The sequence below is a fragment of the Neofelis nebulosa genome, chromosome 7 (genome assembly GCF_028018385.1).
Source record: "Neofelis nebulosa isolate mNeoNeb1 chromosome 7, mNeoNeb1.pri, whole genome shotgun sequence".
Classification (NCBI taxonomy): domain Eukaryota; kingdom Metazoa; phylum Chordata; class Mammalia; order Carnivora; family Felidae; genus Neofelis; species Neofelis nebulosa.
The window spans coordinates 63,189,739-63,208,642 of record NC_080788.1 but is presented as its reverse complement, the minus strand read 5'-3'; the positions used below and the strand labels follow the sequence as shown (position 1 = coordinate 63,208,642).

Here is an 18,904-nt window from a genome sequence, read left to right as displayed (position 1 = left end):
GTGCTCTTGCTTGTCGTGTGGAGCCAGGCTCCTGGAGGGGCAAGACACGCAGTGGGGGTGGGTTGAGGGCGTGTGTCTCTGTTATCCTGGTTCAGCTTTAGTCTCAGGCACATCCCAAGGTCAGGAGTGAGGCTTTCTCATTATTTCTGCCCCTGTTCCCTCAGAAAGCCAAATTCTGCCTTACTATCTGCAGTTGGTTTTTGTGGCCAGTTTCTTGCCCACTCCCCCAACAGAGCAGACCCTTGCTTGAATCCCCAGCCCCATAGTTGCCCGCTTCTCCCTTTGGGATAGAGGGATTTTGCTTCCATTCTTCCTCACCAGAGCAGTGGATCTTTGCCTATGGCAAAGAAGGACAGAAATGTTTTTACTCCTCACCCCAAAGCAGGTGAGTTTTGCTTTCATTACTCCCCCTAAAGCAAGAATCTGTTGCCCCTTCCTTAGCAGCTTAAGGCTTTTGCTTAAGAGAGGGATTCTGGAAGCAGCTGAGGCTTTTTGCCTTTGCCAAGCAGCTGCCTTAATCAACTTCTGCATGCTTGCACCACCACGGAGGAAAGCCCTCTCCCATTTCCTGCCCAGCTCCCAGTTTTTCTCTGAACCTCCGGGGAGGCCTCTGGAAAAACACTGTGAGTACAAACTCTCCTGTGTCTGGAATAGTCTCCAGCTATTCTAAACGGACACACTAGCCCATGTGTAGCCTTTTAGCTTTTGTTAAAGTTTTTGTTGATTTCTTCTTACCCACTTGTATGATGGCCACCTCTTTCTTCCGTGCTCTGCTAAAGTTGAGACTGTTGACGCGTGTCTCTCTCTCCTTGAAGAGGCTTTATTTCATTGTCTTGTGACCTCAGCTTCCTGCAGACTCAAGAAAAGCTACGGTTTTGTAGATAATTCGGCTATTTCTCATCCCCGGGCAGGGGAGTGGCATTTTCTTGCAGGATTCTCTACCCTAAGTGGAGATGAAAGTCCTCAGGTCAGTCATCTCTTTCTTAGACAACCGCAGTCACCTCACAGCTGGCCCCTGCATCCAATTTTGCTCCTCTCCATACTGCATCCAGAATTAAGTATTAAAATTCTGTAACCATTAGAAACTAAAAGGGACTGGAAAATAAAAGACCTGAAATTAGCTACATAAAATCCGAAACATAGGTCATGGTGTGCCAGTTACCTATTGTTGTGTAACAAACCAGCTCCAAACCCAATGGCTTAAACCACGGCATTTATTTTGTTCATAAATCTTCAGGGCTTCTCAGGGACAGCTTGTCTCTGTTCCACCTGGTGTCAACTGGGGTAGCTTGAAGGCTGGGGTCTGAAATCATCTGAATCTCTCACATTTCTGATGCCTGGGTGGGAAGATTCATGCTGGGGGCTAAACTGCTGAGAGCCAGCCCCTCTGTCTCTCCATGGCATTTCTATAGTATGGTGTCCTCAAGGTTGCCAAACATCTTCTATGTTGGCTCAGAACTACCAAGGAACATGTTGAGAGAGAGAGAGAGAGGAGTGCTTTCATGACCTAGCCTCAGAAGTCACATTATTTGTGCTGTACTCGATTAGCAAGGCACTTACATAGTCATACCCAGGTTCAAGGGGAGGGAGTGCTGACCCAACATCCCAAGAGAGGCATGTCCCCATCATACTTTAAGATGAAAGGGTGGGACGTGTTATGTTGATATGGCCACCTCTGAGGTCTGCCAAACATGATTCTATTTGTTCTGTAATCGTGAAACAATAGCTTCAAAGAAATCAAGCTAGAAAATAAAAATAAGACCACAAGCCATCAGTTGCATTATTTCATATAGACATATCATTGCCAAGTGTGAATCTGTGCTCCCCTAATCAGTAGAATCATGTCATACCCATGGCAACCATAGCTTGCATCTTTCTAGATGCAAATCTGATCCTGTCACTACCCCTCTTAAAATGACCCATTATCTCCTTGTCCCCACAATAAAACCCAAGCTCCTTAACATGGCTTAGGAAGCCCTTGATACCTGGCCTTGTTTATTAATTTCCCAACCTCACCTTTGGATGTTTCTTCCTTTGTCCTTCATGCTCCAGCTACACTGAACTACTTTCTAGTCTCCAAACTTTCTTTTGCCTTTAGGCCGATGTACATGCTGTTTTCCTCTTCTGGGACTTTTCTCTGTCCCCATGTTCTTCTCCCTCTATTTTCATGGTCTGACTGCTACTCATTTTTCTGGACTCGGCTTCCCTAACACAGCCTCTCTCCTACTTCCCACCCTGACTGGCCTAGGGTTCTCCTATCTTCTTCCCCATGCTCTAAAGATCCCTGTGCTTACGTCTTGACTCCACAGGACCAGTGATGACAGCACTAATTAGCTAGGCCATCTCTCTCCTTCCATCATTGTGTGGGAAGATGTGGTTTCGCTTTATTCACCACCGTGCACAGTGCAGGGTCTCAACAAATATTGGCTAGGTGAATGAATCCGTGCCTGAGATAACCCACTTCTGGGTTCAAGTAAACAACTCTCCCCCAGACCTAAGATTGCTATGGCAGTGTCCTGTCTTCAATCTTATAACTCAAGTAGGGACAAAGCTGGCTGGGATGGTTTGGAATTTTCAGGAAAATATTGCCTGTTTCATGTGGCTGGAGCTTTTCTTAATCTTGGGGAGCCACTCCAAGGCAGGGCCAGGGAGTGGCCCCAGGGCGTTTTCCCTTTTCCAGCAACAGTCCTGGTGGGCAGGCCTGCCTGGGAGAGGCACACCTCAGCAACAGCTGGTGGGATGTTTGTTTACTTGCTGTCCCTACATCCAGAGCCTATTTCTGGAACAGGTACTGGATGCAAGCCTGTGCCATTCCAGCCCTGATCCTACCAAAGCCCTGGGTGATGAGCGTGCCATGTGGCAGGAGAGAACAGTGTGGCAGTCACTTACCTTTCCTCCCTGGCTCTAACCCAACCTTCTTTGGGTATGCCACATCATTTCTGCTTTGCCCTATTGGCAAAAGTTGTCCTCCCTTGGCTCTGTGGTTTAGCATTAAATATTGCTCCATTTGCTCTGTTTCACTTAGGGAGCCCTCTCAACTCAAATCTGATTTGAGGAAGTGCTAACTGGAGTTCCTTGGAAATTTCCAGGGTCAAAGAAAAAAGATCAGCGTTTCTGGCCAGTAGAATTTTTCCCACATTTAGTCCAATTTCTGAAAGAGAATTGGAATATAAAGAGATCATTTGACTTGTGATCACACAGTAAGCCACAAGGCAGATAAAGATAGCACCCGAGACTCTTAGATTCAAATTTAGTACCATTTTAATAGTCTAAGTTAAGTCTGTATTAAAAAACTAGCTTTGGAAGCTAGTATCAAATTTGGTTTTGCTATGGGGTGCCTGGCTGGCTCAGTTGGAGGAGCGTCCTCAGTTGGAGGATGAACTTGGGTTCATGGGTTTGAGCCCCACATAGGGTGTAGAGATTACAAATAAATAAAAACTTAAATTTTTTGGTAAATTGTGCTTCACTTGTTTTAAGAGCCATCACTCAGGTTGTCACCTCTAAACCATAGTTGTGGGACACCTGGGTGGCTCAGCTGGTTGAGAGCCCAGCTTTGGCTCAGGTTGTAATCTCATGGCTCCTGAGTTTAAGCCCTGCATTGGGCTCACTGCTGTCAGCGAGGAGCCCACTTTGGATCCTCAGCCCCTCCCCCGCTTGTGCTTTCATTCTTTCAAAAATAAAATTAAAAAAAAAAGAAGAAGAAGAAAAGAAACCATAGTTGCAACTCGCTGAACTCCCTTCTGTGGAAATCTGCCTCTATTAAAGAGTTAAGTGAGGGGCGCCTGGGTGGCTCAGCTGGTTAAGTGACTGACTTCAGCTCAGGTCATGATCTCATGGTTCGTGGGTTTGAGCCCCTTGTCGGCCTCTGTGCTAAATGCTTGCTCAGAGCCTGGAGCCTGCTTCAGATTCTGTGTCTCCTTCTCTTCTCTGCCCCTTCCCCGCTTGTGCTCTGTCTCTCAAAAATAAATAAATATAAAAAAAATTTTTAAAGAGTTAAGTGAGCAGGTAGCTGAAGATCTAGGACTTTCATCCCATACCTCACTCAGATTTTCACGTGGGGCTAAAAGCCTTCCAGTTCTGCAGTTCCTCTAACTCCACTTCAGTTCCTCTAACTCAATTTCCCACCTTCTCATACTAAAATTTCTGTTTCTTAGGAAATGGGAGGTAGGGAAAAGGCAAAGCTAGAATCTTGACTGAACTATAAAAACACTATTTTCTGGTGCAGATACATTCTCTGTCTGATGATTGACTGCTCTTTAGGAGGGTGTTTTGGGACCCCATTGCTTTTTTCTTAAATTGTTGTTACTTGAGAGTCATTTTTGTTTATCATGAAGGGAGAAGAAAACTCAGTCTTTAAAAAAAAAAAAAAATCTATCCAATGAGAGCCATCAGATGGCCCCGTAGGAAGTGTGGTCCAGCACCTGAACCCCAGGCAAAGACAGAAACTTGCAAGCTCAGTCCAGGGCCAGGTGACTGTCAGTGTCTGTCTTCCCCAAAGTGTTTGGGGACCACAGACAGTCGCTCTCTATGTCAAAGGTATCCTACTATTAAAAAGCAGTAGAGGAAAAAATAAAAAAATTTAAAAATAAATAAAAATAAAAAGCAGTAGAGGGCACCTGGGTGGCTCAGTCGGTTAAGCGTCCAACTTTGGCTCAGGTCATGAGCTCAGAGTTCTTGAGTTCTAGCCCCACATCGGGCTCTGCGCTGACAGCTCTGAGCCTGCTTCAGATTCTCTGTCTCCCTCTCTCTCTGCCTCTCCCCTGCTCACGCTCTCTCTCTCTCAAAAATAAGTAAACATTTTTAAAAAAGCAGTAGGAATAAAGCTAATACCATTAATCAAATTTTTCTTTTAATTTTTAGAGGGGGGGAGGGGGGCACAGAGAGACCTAGGGCTTGATCCCACCACCCTGGGATCACAGCCTCAGCCCAAATTAAGAGACAGACACTCAACCAACTGGGCCACCCAGGTGCCCCCATTATCAATTTTAAAAAAGGAAAATATATCTGGAAATTACCACCTCCCCCTAAATCCATATAATTCAGCAAATACATGGAATTATCTGGTTGATTCCCATCCTTTGACAGCGCAAATACTTGATTTAGATATGACCACATGTTCTCTGAAGATTTTTATGGTCACTCTGTTCCATCATTAGGGATTTGAAACCTGTTACCCGGGAAGAAGCTCCATGGAGTCAGAGCTGCAGAAATCTGGCCACAGAATCCTACCCTAAGAGCACCGAGGTGAGGTTTGCCTTGTCAGAGGGCTCATGTCAAAAATAGAAGGCTGCAAAGTTTCTCAGGTCTCCTGCATTGTCAAATACTTGTCTTTACCTCCCCACTAACTGGGAGCATCTCTCTGGGGGAGAAGCAGTTCAAGAGCACCACACACACAGCTATTCTCATCAGAAAAGCTTTATGTAGACAACACGGACTGAACATGAACACTATAAACAGGGAAGCACAGGCTCAGCCAGGAAAGCTGCCGCAAGAAGCTTGGAACTATTCAGGAGGGGTGTCAAATACCAACACCAAATTTACAAGTCTAATTTGAAGCTTGGCCCTTTTTAAGTGCAAGAGGAAGTTAGGGGAGAAACCATGCATGAAATAAAAAAATATACATATACACACAAACACTCAAGTTGTCACACTGTTGTCCCTTTTCTCCACAAGGAACAAATCAGACAAAGGAAAAGTGCGGCCTCTTTTCCTAAAGTCTCTATATTTATTACAAACTTAGAGGAGCCCCACATGGGGTGTGGATCCAAGGAGGCAGATTTGATTCTCCTTGGCCTCACTTACCACTGACAATTAACCAAAGAAATACTTGGGATACAGGCAGGAACATCCAGAAAAGGCAAGCAAAAATATGGCTCACTGAGCTTATATATTCTACACAAGGATATCAGTTTCTCCAAATACTTTCATACTTGCTCCTTCACTAGATTCTTAGCAGACTTCTCACCTGTAGCAACAGGGCTCAGGCAAGGTGTGAGACACAGAGGAAAGCGGTATTTTGATCCAGCATGTGCTGGGTCAGTCACTTTATCCAGGACAGTCACACATGCCAGCCCCAAGCCAGTCCTCAGGGGCCCACAGCTGTTTGCTTTGTTGAGTGGGAGCGTGGGCTACCCTCCCTCCTCAGATTTCTCCTTGCTGCTCCGCTGTTCCCTCTGGACCCAAGACAGCTGCTTGGCGTGCTTGTGTGCAATTTACTGTTCCGCGGCTGCTGGCTGGTCCCCGGCCACTGGCTTCTCAACCTGGGACTCTGGAGGAATCAGATACTGGACCTCCTCTGTACTGATGGCTACTTTATCTGGCTGGAGCCACCTCTTGAAATGTTCCAAGGTGCTAGGAGAAAGCAGGAGAAAAGGGTGGCCGCATCAGACCTGGCTGATTAATCACTTAATGATTATCTCAGTTACTCAAATGCTGCCTTCCCGCCCACCACCAATTTCTTCCTACAATTGTTTTTCACTGCTAACGGGGAGAACGCTGATCTTCCTCTGACAGCTGTGCATCCTGGCAGTTCGGCGGCATAATTTACCCCCTAGTGGGCACTTTGGCTATAAGCAGCACCAGGCCCCTTCAAATGCAGAGCCTCTGAAGGCTTGACGAGAATAGCTGAAGAGCTTATGTCTCAGTCCTGTCTTTTCTTCCTCAAAACTGGAGTGGAGAGAAACTGTCAGAGGGAGGAAACGTTCAAATAAATACCAAATTATTAGTGGAGCATCTTGAAATCTCCTATACCTGAGGCAGTCTGAGACTCGATTATACTTACAGCACTTAGTTGCACTAAGCACCATTTTTGTGGGTTTTTTGTTTGTTTATTTCATCCTATAGCAAGTCCCCGAGATGGAAACATCTGCACAGCAATTTCTCCCACAAAGAAATAGCCACTATGCCAGAGGGCTCTTTTTTCCTTTGCATCTGTGCAGAGAGGGGAAGTGCCCCCTCCCACCTTCCTTAATTACCCAAGATCCTCCACTCTAAAGCTTATTAGATACTTATGGTAAACTACAAATGACCACAAATAATATAAACCTTATTCTATGCTCTTAAATAGCCCAAAGTCTTGAGCCAAGAAGTAAAGCCATCACCAGCAGATTTGAGACACCTAAAATGGGGGAATCCTGGTGTAGACAATAGGACTTCTCAGCCCATTACTCCTGCACCAAAAGCATGCCATGATGAGGATCACCCACCTGGCCTTCACGTACATGAAGAACCACACAATTCCACTACAAAATGGCCTCTGTTTAAATCATAAATGTTGAAGTCTGCAAATAAATGCAAATCTATTTCTGGTGTGCTTGTTCTAACACTGATAGAAAGACGTGTTCCCACAGATGGAGCTTGGGAACAAGTGCCCACAGCTCAGGGGACTAAGGTACTCCAGGGGCATTTAATCTTCATCTACAACACTTTTCATAGAATTGTTTCAATTGCTTCTATAGAAAAGGGAACATCATATCATTTTAGGTATTGATAAACACACAGAAACATGACCTTGAGCCTTGGTGCTGATCTGATTTCACAGAAAAAGAATTCCTACTTGAGAATCACATAGGAGAAAATTTTGTCTTTTCTTCTCAGAATTGGAGAAGAGGCAAACGTTCAAGGGGAGCAAGAATCGAATACCAAGTTATTAGTGTGTTGGGAATGTGTACATCTTCAAGTCTTTTGTGTTTGGGGCAGTTGAAGGCTCAACGGGATTGAGTCTTTAGAGACAGAAAAAAGCAACATGTGTTTTATTTTCTGAACCCTCAGAGGGTAGGTAGTTGGCCTGACTTTAGATGCCACATGATTTCTGAAGAATCTAAGGGCACACCGATGCAATATTTAAGATAATGTAAGTAAAAGCACTTTGCAAATTAAAAAGCAAAATGTAGGGGCGCCTGGGTGGCTCAGCTGTTAAGCATCTGATTTTAGCTCAAGTCATGATCTTACAGCTCATGAGTTCATTGGGCTACTCGTTAACAGTGAGGAGCCTGCTTTGGATTCTCTCTCTCTGTCTCTGTCTCTCTGTCTCTCTGCCCTTTCCATGCTCGCTCGCTCGCTCTCTCTCTCTCTCTCTCAAAAATAAATAAACAAACTTGGAAAAAAAAGTAAAATGTAACTATCAAGTTTTATTTCCCTACTGTCCATGATTTCAGCAGCCATAGCTTCATCTGACATCATGGGGCTTTTTAAAATCAACGTTAATGGTATGTTGCAAACTTAGGTCATGTTTCCCTAAGACCTTTTGTTTCAAATTCAGGTTTTTACTTCCCTCACCCATTTTTTTGAATAATTTCTTACTGAACTTTAAAATTCCATCAAGACCAATGATAATAGCTAACACTTATATAGTACTTACCAGGGGCCAGGTCTGTTCTAAGCACCTTATACACAGTAACTCATTTAACCCTCATAACAACCCAAGAGGTAAGAGTTACTATTCCTGGAAAGCATATTACTATTACATATTCCTGTTACTATTCCTGCTCTGTAAAGCAGGAAACTGAGGCACACACAGGTTACTTCCTTAAGGACACACAGCCAGTAAGTGGCAGAGCGACTCTCCCGGGTGTTGGGCACCATGCAGCTCTTTGTGGCAGGATGCCCTCTCCTCCTCTCTGCATCCGCCACCCCCTGAAGATACTGTTCAAGTCCTGCCTTCTTCTCTGGCACAAACACCAGAGCCCACAGGGAGCTCAGTGGTCTCTCAACTCCCAAAGCATGCTCTGTCACTTCCACTCACCCGGCTCTTTTCTTATGCTGCCTTATTTTGTTAGGTTCATCTTTATATATATTTGTCATCTCTCTCCAAATAGTTGTGGGGACCAAAGGAAAAAAAAGGGATCTCTAAAATTTCTTTACATCTCCCCTCTGCCCCAGCACCCCCAGCCCCATAGCATCAAGCACAGTGCCTTCACACAGTAGATGCTTAGGAAATTCATGCTATACAAATTCAGTCTATACAAATTTGAATGCCTACAAGGTGATAGAAACTCTGTAAAGCAATAGGGAGTTACAGGTAAGATACTGTTCCAGTTGATGATTGGTTACTACTTTCTCAAGTACAATGTATACTTGGAAAAGAAGACAATGCTTTATCCTCAATTCTGTCCAATCTGTGATCAAGATGTAGGTGGGGTATTTGCTTTTTTGCAAAAATACTATCAAAAATCTGCTACTGGACCAAGAGTAAAGAGAGCAACCTTAAAAAAAGATGAGTTTTGAGCTCAGAAAAGCTGATGTTGATATTAACCAATATCTCGACTCAAATGTCACTCTCCCTGAATTCTTTAGAGAAAGAGAAATGCCCTCAGTGAAATACTGTCACCTGGAACTGGACTGAGAACCAATTACCTCTCATCAGAATCAAATCCATCCACAAAGAACTCTGATGCTAACTTCTCCTGGAGGAATCGATCCCAGCATTCCTTCTTGGCTTGGGCCAAGGTTCGAAGCATGTCCTTAGAAGTTACTTCCTGATTTAAACCTTTGATTCTTCTCAGTTTCTTCTCTAAAAACAGATGAGAAGTTAACAAGGAAAGTGAGTATAAAATGAAACTAAATCTAAAATGCAACATGACAACTTAAAAATTCTCTCACTGATGAGTATATTCACACTCCCTGCAAAAGAGCTCATTTTTCCTGCGGACATGTACAGGGAAATGTACATTTTTCTTTTTCCTTCACAATGTCTTAACTCTGGATTGTATCAAAGAAACATTTAACCCCAGAAAGGGAAAAAGCCATAGGCTCTCATAAATAAATCAGTGGCATGTCTTCTTTGAAATCACAGAAGCCAGCAGGTATCTCTCTAAGGAATTACTTGTTTTCCCTGGCTTGACATGTGTCAACTCCTTGAATATAGTCTCTCTGAGGAGAAAGTGGTTTTTCTTTTTGTTACAATGACATGAAGTAGTTTCCAAACCTCAGGAGAAAGAATTAGAGAAAATAATGAAAGATCCAATGGTTCATTAGACACTAAAATTGACTTGATGGGAACTCAATAATCAGAGACCTTGAAGATCTCTATGTGTGATTAAATTCTTCATAAAAGAAAATCTCCCAATGTTTTTTACAGTTACTCAACTTGTGGCCTGGATGTTGGGACCTTACAAAAACAAACATCTTCTAATTCCAATGAATGGTCTACATGGCTTCCTGATGATAGATGTTTACTTATTCTTCTGTGCATTTTAAGTGTAATTGTTGAACAACTGAAGAACAGAAGGAACAGTATCACCATTTGCCTTCTGCCTTAATTCAGTCTTGCCTTCAACTATAATAAATGTGTCAATGATGGCCTTTTGGAGGGGGGAGTGGGGAATATCAAGCCCAGACCCAAACAGAAACTTTATGATTTGCAATCCTGTTTTCATTTCTTCTTTTTAAAATTTTATTTATTTATTTTAAATAATCTCTACACCCAATGTGGGGCTTGAAATTATAACCCCAAGATCAAGAGTTACATATTCTTCCGACTAAGCTAGTCTGGAGCCCCCTGTTTTCACTTTTTTTTTTTTTTTTTAATGTTTACTTATTTATTTTGAAAGAGAGAGAGAGAGAACAGGGCAGGACAGGGAGAGAGAGGGAGACAGAATCCCAGGCAGGCTCAGCTCAGAGCCTGATGCAGGGCTCTATCTCACAAACTGTGAGATCGTGACCTGAGGTGAAATCAAGAGTTGGTCACTTAACCAACTGAACCACCCAGGCACCTCTGTTTTCACTTCTAAACAGGCCATATCATCTGCCATCCACAGATCAAAGCAATAACCACCTTTTGTTGCTGCAAGTTACCACCAAGAGCTCGCCCATGTAAAAAACCTGCAATTGATAAAAGTTAAATATTTGAGGAGTTTTTGCCTCCTTGAGGATGTGAAAAGAATTATGTAGATCTCACACTGAGCTGGCTAAGTTTTGTTTTTTTAATACTTTTTAAAAAAATATTTATTTATTTTTGAGAGAGAGAGAGAGACAGACAGACAGACAGGGTGTGAGTGGGGGAGGGGCAGAGAGAGAGGGAGACACAGATTCCAAAGCAGGCTCCAGGTTCTGAGCTGTCTGTACAGAGCCCGACGTGGGGCTCAAAGTCACAAACCATGAGATCATGAACTGAGCTGTAGTCAGTCGCTTAAATGACTGAGCCACCCAGGTGCCCCATGAGCTGGCTAAGGTTTTATAATTGGTGCTCTTAGTGGATTCTTTTTGATATAGGTTTATTTGGCAATAAAAACAATGTATTATCTGGCCTTGGTTCTCAAGGTGGAAGGTACTCTTTTGGGCTGGCAAAGTCTTCCCCTCTCTGAGTGTGCTGAGTCCCTAATCGGTTGTGATCTAAGTTGGGCAGGTAGAAATAGATACCACTGCATACTCCAAGTCTGCCTGCCAATGTCTCCCAGACTGTGCCATAGGCACAGAAATGGCTCCTGTCTTCCTCAGAGAATGAAATTTTAATCATCTTTTTTTTTTTTAAGATTTTATTTTTAAGTATTCTCTACACTCAACATGGGGCCCAAACTTACAATCCCCCAGATCAAAAGTCCCATGCTCTACCGACTGAGCCAGCCAGGAACCCTTTAATCATCTTCTTAACTGATTTTAGAAAAGATCAGTGGAGTTTTAACTTCCAAAACCAGTCCTGACCAATCAAATCATCACCAAATCCATTAAAGTTTCTTACATCTCCTGGGCACAGAGTACCAACGCTGCAGGATGTGGTTCTCCAGCTTTCTCAGATGATTGCTTCTTCTCCTTATCATCATTCTGACTACCACTGAACAAAATTGTGTGGGACGCCTGGGTGGCTCAGTCAGTTAAGCATCTGACTCTTGATTTCAGCTCAGGCCACGATCTCACAATTTGTAGGATCGAGCCCTATGTCAGGCTCTCTCTCCCTCTCTCTCTGCCCCTTCCCCACTCTCTCTTTCTCATAATAAATAAATAAACATTGAAAAAAAAAAAAAAAGAGGGGTGCCTGGGTGACTCAGTCGTTAAGCCTGTGACTTCGGCTCAGGTCATGATCTCATAGTTCGTGAGTTTGAGTCCAACATCAGGTGAGCTCGAGTCTGGCTTTGGGTAAAACATGAGCCCGGGTGAGCCCGTTTCTCTCTCCCTCTCTCTTTGCCCCTGATAGGATTCTCCCTCTCCTTCTCTCTCTCTCTCTGCCCTCACTCACTTGTGCCCTCTATCTCAAAAAAAAAAAAAAAAAAAAAAAAAAAAAGAACACAATTGTCAACAACCTTGGCCAGGGCTGCAGGCTGCAAGTATTACTATCCTAACGTTGGTGGCTTCCCGATAAATTTCACATTACACCCTTATATTTCTCATTATCCATCATTCCTCTTGTGTTTCTCTCATATCTTTTTCTTACAGATCCTGTAAACTCTATTCTGACTCTTCTTTCTGTCCTTCCTCAAAAGCTTCTTCCTGAATTGCTTTTCCTTTCTTAAATAATTATTCCTAGGTTTGGTTTTGTGACACATAGATGAGTCTCAGGGGTGTTTAATAATAAAAGGATACCACAATTCTAAAGCAGTCACTGCCCTAGACTGATATTTTTCTGTCCCCTTGCATGGGACAATCTGAATCTCTTTCCTGTATTTGGAGTCTCTCTAAATATTAATACTTAAGGCCACAGGACAGAAGATGTATTCAGGAAATATTTTCAAAATTAAACAACTAACAAGAGGTAGAATGAATTTTATGTCAACATGGTCCCATTCCAACAATCAACCTATTTAATACAACAGTTTTTTAGTACAACAATTTTTCAATATAATAGTTTCATCAGAAATCCAAATGCAGCTCTGGGGCCATGCCCTTTTCTTTCAGGATGGCATAATGTTTGACACTTTTGAGTTATCTGAATATATGGGCCACCAATAGTAGGCAAGAGGATTGTACAGAATGGCAAGAAATGAAGCAGAATTCAGATGATACAGTCGGAGGCAGGAGGTAACAAAGACAGTTTTAAGGAGGGGCGCCTGGGTGGCTCAGTCGGTTGAGTGGCTGACTTCGGCTCAGGTCACGATCTCACGGTCCGTGGGTTTGAGCCCCGCGTCGGGCTCTGTGCTGACCGCTCGGAGCCTGGAGCCTGTTTCAGATTCTGTGTCTCCCTCTCTCTCTGACCCTCCCCCGTTCATGCTCTGTCTCTCTGTCTCAAAAATAAATAAACGTTAAAAAAAAATTAAAAAAAAAAAAAAAAGACAGTTTTAAGGGATATACAAGGAAAAGGGTGCTCCTTCCCAACAACCAACCTGAAACCCCCTAGAATTATATCTGACAAATACATGTGGTGAGAACTAAAAATAATACTAATTAAGGGGGAAAACTGGGTGGCTCAGTCAGTTAAGCAGCTGACTCTTGATTTCAGCTCAGGTCATGATCTCACAGTTCATGAGATTGAGCCCTGTGTCCGGCACAGTGCTGACAACACGGAGCCTGCTTGGGATTCTCTCTCTCCTCTTTCTCTGTCCCTCCTCCTACTCACACTGTCTCTCTCTCAAAAATAAACATTAAAAAATTATGATAATGGGCACCTGGGTGGGTCAATTGGTTAAGCGACTTCGGCTCAGGTCACGATCTCACGGTTTGTGAGTTTGAGTTCCAGATAGGGCTGTGTGCTGATGGCTCAGAGCCTGGAGCTTGCTTCAGATTCTCTCTCTCTCTCTCTCTCTCTCTCTCTCTCTCTCTACCCCTCCCCTGCTCACACTCTGTGTGTCTCTCTCTCTCTCAAAAGTAAACATAAAAATAAATATAAATAAATAAAATAATAATACAAAATGATAATAATAATAATTAAGATTAGAAACCAGGTTTGAGGGGCACCTGGGTGGCTCACTCAGTCAAAACATCTGACTTTGGTTCATGTCAGGATCTCGCAGTCTGTGAGTTCGAGCCCGAGCCCCGTGTCGGGATCTATGCTGACAGCCCAGAGTCAGGAGCCTGCTTTGGATTCTGTGTCTCCCTCTCTCTCTCTGCCCCTCCCCCGCTCTCACTCTGTCTCCCTCTCTCTCTCAAAAATAAATACACATTAGAAAAATACATGTTAAAAAAACAGGTTTGATGTAACTTTAACATGCTTCCTTAAAACCACCAGCTTATGATTAAAAACATAAAAGAAAGTAATTTAACTCACCTAGAGATGCTAAATACACTTCTGAATCCTGCAAGGGAGCCCAAGGCTTTATAGCTGGCTGATCAGCAAAATCTGGGGCCTCCCTCTGGCCTGTGCCTGCAGGGTAAGAATCCATAAAGGAGTCTGAAAAGGCATTGTTGGCACCATCTTCTTGATCAGGATTTGGCAGACAGGAACAGATTTCAGCCCAAAGATCAGGGCCAGATTTTGTAGCTGTAGAGTCAACGCTCTCAAACATTTTCATTTGGAATCTGAGCTGGAAAAACAGAACTGTAAGGACTGGCTCTAAGGATACAGTGTAAGTATGCAGTACTGAGATATTTGTTTACCTACTGAAGGAAGGTAATAGGCTTTTAAGAAGTTTCTCTAAACTTAAAATGTCTTTTATTAGATTCCTATGTTATAAAGATGACAAAAGGGCAATTGGGTTCCTCTTCTGGCTCGGCATTCCAGTTGTTTTCATAATAAAGTTTGTTTTTAAAAATGAAATTTCTCAAGCCAGACGTAAAAGGACAAATATCAAATGATTCCACTTGTAAGAAGTACCTAGTGCAGTCAAATCCATAGAGACAGAAAATAGAATGGTGGTGGCCAGGGGGGTTGGGGAGGGGGAAATGGGAGTTACGTTTAATGGGTACAGAGTTTCAGTGGGAAGTTCTAGAGATGGATAATCATGATGGTTGCACACCCATGTGAGTGCCACTGAACTGTACATCTAAAAATGGTTAAAATGAGGGGCGCCTGGGTGGCTCAGTCAGTGGAGTGTCTGGCTCTTTGTTTCGGTTCAGGTCCCTGATCCCAGAGTCATGGGATCAAGCCTCCCATTGGGCTCAGAGCTGACAGCACAAAGCCTGCTTGGAATTCTCTCTCCCTCTGCCCCTCTCCCCCACTCACACTCTCTAAAAATAAAAATTTACAAATTTTAGGGGCACTGGGTGGCTCACTCAGTTAAGTGTCCAACTCTTGATTTCAGCTCAGGTCACCATCTCACAGTCGTGGGATTGAGCCCCAAGTCGGGCTCCACTCTGAGCATGGAGACTATTTGGTCTCTCTCCCTCCTCCCCTCTCACTCTCCCTTTCCCTAAATAAGTAAATAAATAATTTTTTTAAAAAATAATTTTTTTAAACAGTTAAAATGGGCCCTTTTACATTATGTGTGTTTTAACACACACATACGCACACACACAAAGAAATGTCTAGGACATTTCCAGTGGAGACAAATATTCTGCACTTTGCTCCAAAGATCTCCAAAATGCAACCACTCTGTCCTCAGCCAATTAAATTCTGTTTTCAGTAGGACATGAACTAAAGGCCTTGCACAGTTCCATAGACATGAGGATAATAAAAATGCTGTTTGGAAAATACTGTCAGAGAGTAATGTCATATGCAAAGCCCCATGTGCTCATTACATGTAGAAACTGGACTATATACCTTATTTTATAAGTTCTTATTTTAATAGTCAGAAACACTGGAAGAGGCATTTCCATCAGTTTACAGATGAAGAAACTGAGGATCAGAAGGATAACAAAAGTCTAGGGTACCTTACTGACATCTATGGTGATTCCTTGATTGGAAACCACACCTCTGCCGCTCCAAAATCCATGTTCTTATCCAATACCTCGCTGCTGGGGCTTTCATAACTATCTAGTCTTACAGCCTGGGCTGACACCCTCCTTCAGGAAGGACCTTTGAGATTAGGAAGGCTGCCTGGGGTAAGGTCTAAATAATTCCAGGAGAGAGCCCAGCCAGCGCAAGGGCCCAGAAGTAAAAGGGGCAGAAAATGTCACAGAGGCTCTGGATGAATTGATGCCGGGGTCCCAGTGAACCTCCACTCCCATCCCGAAGTCGCTTGAACCCACCCAGACCAAAACTTTGTTCGCACCGGAGCCCCAGTCCTCCCCCCTTCTCTCTAGGAAGTCCAGAACAGAGCCGGTAATGCCAGTGTCCAGACCCGGGCCTCCGTCACTCTGACCTCAAGAACTGGCTGGGCAATACGAGTCAGGCCCCGAAGCTCTTCTGTGGTATCCCGGGATAGGACCGGACCATGGATCTAAAACGGTAGGTACCCCTGCCCCTCTTCACCTACCGCAACCGCCTGCCCAGCAGCCCACAAACGCTCGGCTCAGTTCCGTCGCTGAAGGCTGTGAAGAAATGGGGGGGCGGAGTCTCCGAGTGATGGATCCGGGAGTCCTCCAACCACCGCCCAATCTGACGATGTTCTGTGCGTCGATTGGTTGAGGGGAGCTCGGCTAAGTGAGGAAGTGAGGGGCCGAGTGAGAGAAAGAGGTAGGCGGGACTTGTTGCCGGGATATAGGGCAGTCACTTGGCCTTGGCTCCAACTTCCCTGGGGCAGGTAGATTCCACGCGCATCTGAGCATTCCTGGCGCGCGGACAGCGCCTTCCGCCATCACCTTCTCGGATAGGGGAAGCCCAGTTGCCGAGGCCTTTTGAGTTTTCTTGGTTCCCTGAGGAAATTCACCTCCTCGGCAATTCTCTGGGTTGGTGTTTTGTCTGTGAAAATTTCAGCCCTTTGCTACCCAAATTAGAGTACTTCAGCAGCTCAGATGGGAATGGAGGTGACTACTTTCCTTATTCTCACAGGAGACCCAGGCCCTATTAGCCAAGTTATGAAGCTTTTTCTTTTTTTTTTCTTATAAAAAATTTTTTTAACGTTTTATTTTTTTTTTTCACATTTTAACTTTATTTTTTATGTTTTAAAATCTACATCCAAATTATTTAGTATATAGTGAAGCACTGATTTCGGTAGATTCCTTAATGCCCCTTACCCATTTAGCCCATCCCCCCTCCCACAAACCCTCCAGCAACCCTCAGTTTGTTCTCCATATTTATGAGTCTCTTTTGTTTTGTCCCCCTCCCTGTTTTTATATTATTTTTGTTTCCCTTCCCTTATGTTCATCTGTTTTGTCTCTTAAAGCCCTTATATGAATGAAGTCATATGATTTTTGTCTTTCTCTGACTGACTAATTTCACTTAGCATAGTACCCTCCAGTTCCATCCACGTAGTTGCAAATGGCAAGATTTCATTCTTTTTGATTGCTGAGTAATACTCCATTGTATATATATACTACATCTGCTTTATCCATTCATCCATCGATGGACATTTGGGCTCGTTCCATACTTTGGCTATTGTTGATAGTGCTGCTATAAACATGGGGACGCATGTGTCCCTTCGAGACAGCACACCTGTATCCCATGGATAAATGCCTAGTAGTGCAATTGCTGGGTCATAGGGTAGTTCTATTTTTAGTTTTTTGAGGAACCTCCATACTGTTTTCCAGAGTAGCTGCACCAGCTTGCATTCCCACCAACAACGCAAAAGAGGTCCTCTTTCTCCACATCCTCGCCAACATCTGTTGTTGCCTGAGTTCTTAATGTTAGCCGTTCTGACAGGTGTAAGGTGGTATCTTATTGTGGTTTTGATTTGTATTTCCCTGATGATGAGTGATGTTGAGCATTTTTTCATGTGTCGGTTGGCCATCTGGATGTCTTCTTTGGAGAAGTGGCTATTCATGTCTTTTGCCCATTTCTTCACTGGATTGTTTTTTGGGTGTTGAGTTTGATAAGTTCTTTGTAGATTTTGGATACTAACCCTTTATCTGATATGTCATTTGCAAATATCTTCTCCCATTCTGTCGGTTGCCTTTTAGTCTTGCTGATTGTTTCCTTCGCTGTGCAGAAGCTTTTTATTTTGATGAGGTACCAGTAGTTCATTTTTGCTTTTGTTTCCCTTGCCTCCAGAGACGTGTTGAGTAAGAAATTGCTGCGGGCAAGATCAAAGAGGTTTTTGCCTGCTTTCTCCTAGAGGATTTTGACGGCTTCCTGTCTTACATTGAGGTCTTTCATCCACTTTGAGTTTATTTTTGTGTATGGTGTAAGAAAGTGGTCCATGTTCATTTATCTGCATGTCACTGTCCAGTTTTCCCAGCAGCACTTGTTGAAGAGACTGTCTTTATTCCATTGGATATTCTTTCCTGCTTTGTCAGAGATTAGTTGCCCATACATTTGTGGGTCCATTTCTGGGTTCTCTATTCTATTCCCTTGATCTGAGTGTCTGTTCTTCTGCCAGTACTATACTGTCTTGATGATTACAGCTTTGTAGTATAGCTTGAAGTCTGGGGTTGTGATGCCTCCTGCTTGGGTTTTCTTTTTCAAGATTGCTTTGGCTATTCGGGGTCTTTTCTGGTTCCATACAAATTTTGGGATTATTTGTTCTAGCTCTGTGAAGAATGCTGGTGTTACTTTGATAGGGATCGCGTTGAATATGTAGATTGCTTTGGGTAGCATTGACATTTTAACAATATTTGTTCTTCCTATCCAGGAGCATGGAACCTTTTACCATTTCTTTGTGTCTTCTTCAATTTCTTTCATCAGCTTTCTATAGTTTTCAGTGTATAGATTTTTCACCTCTTTGGTTAGATTTATTCCTAGGTATTTTATGGTTTTTGGTGCAACTGTAAATGGGATCAATTCCTTGATTTCTCTTTCTGTCACTTCATTGTTGGTGTATAGGAATGCAACCAATTTCTGTGCATTGATTTTATATCCTGAAACTTTGCAGAATTCATGAATCAGTTCTAGCAGTTTTTTGGTGGAATCTTTTGGGTTTTCCATATAGAGTATCATGTCATCTGCAAAGAGTGAAAATTTAACCTCCTCCTGGCCGATTTGGATGCCTTTTATTTCTTTGTGTTATCTGATTGCAGAGGCTAAGAATGAAGCTTTTTCTTATTCAATTTGTCAATAGACATC

The 18,904-nt window shown here is 43.3% G+C and overlaps 1 protein-coding gene and 1 long non-coding RNA gene across 5 annotated transcripts in view; one reads left to right on the top strand and one right to left on the bottom strand.

Annotated features, from left to right (window-relative positions):
- LOC131516751 (uncharacterized) overlaps positions 1-9,381 on the top strand; it is a 36,281-nt gene extending 26,900 nt beyond the window's left edge. The window contains exons 5-6 of one of the 2 annotated variants that reach the window (XR_009264217.1): positions 5,157-5,244; positions 9,295-9,381. This is a non-coding gene — a long non-coding RNA (uncharacterized LOC131516751). Of the gene's footprint in view, positions 1-5,156; positions 5,245-7,066; positions 7,368-9,294 lie in introns of those variants that run through there. The other variant, XR_009264216.1, reaches the window with a different exon arrangement.
- CCDC32 (coiled-coil domain containing 32) lies at positions 5,400-16,335 on the bottom strand. Of its 3 annotated transcripts, XM_058738190.1 has the most exons (5): positions 16,221-16,259; positions 15,676-15,820; positions 14,135-14,390; positions 9,355-9,511; positions 5,400-6,351 (listed from the first exon to the last, which is right to left on the bottom strand). In XM_058738190.1, the coding sequence occupies exons 3-5, from the start codon at positions 14,376-14,378 to the stop codon at positions 6,213-6,215; spliced, it is 540 nt and encodes a 179-aa protein (XP_058594173.1). In that variant the 5' UTR covers positions 14,379-14,390; positions 15,676-15,820; positions 16,221-16,259; the 3' UTR covers positions 5,400-6,212. The 3 variants fall into 3 exon arrangements, with proteins under 3 accessions (XP_058594173.1, XP_058594175.1, XP_058594174.1); XM_058738192.1 differs by lacking the exon at positions 15,676-15,820 and having other exon boundaries at positions 14,135-14,385; positions 16,221-16,335; XM_058738191.1 differs by lacking the exon at positions 15,676-15,820 and having other exon boundaries at positions 16,221-16,307.
- Between the last annotated feature and the right edge of the window lie 2,569 nt (positions 16,336-18,904).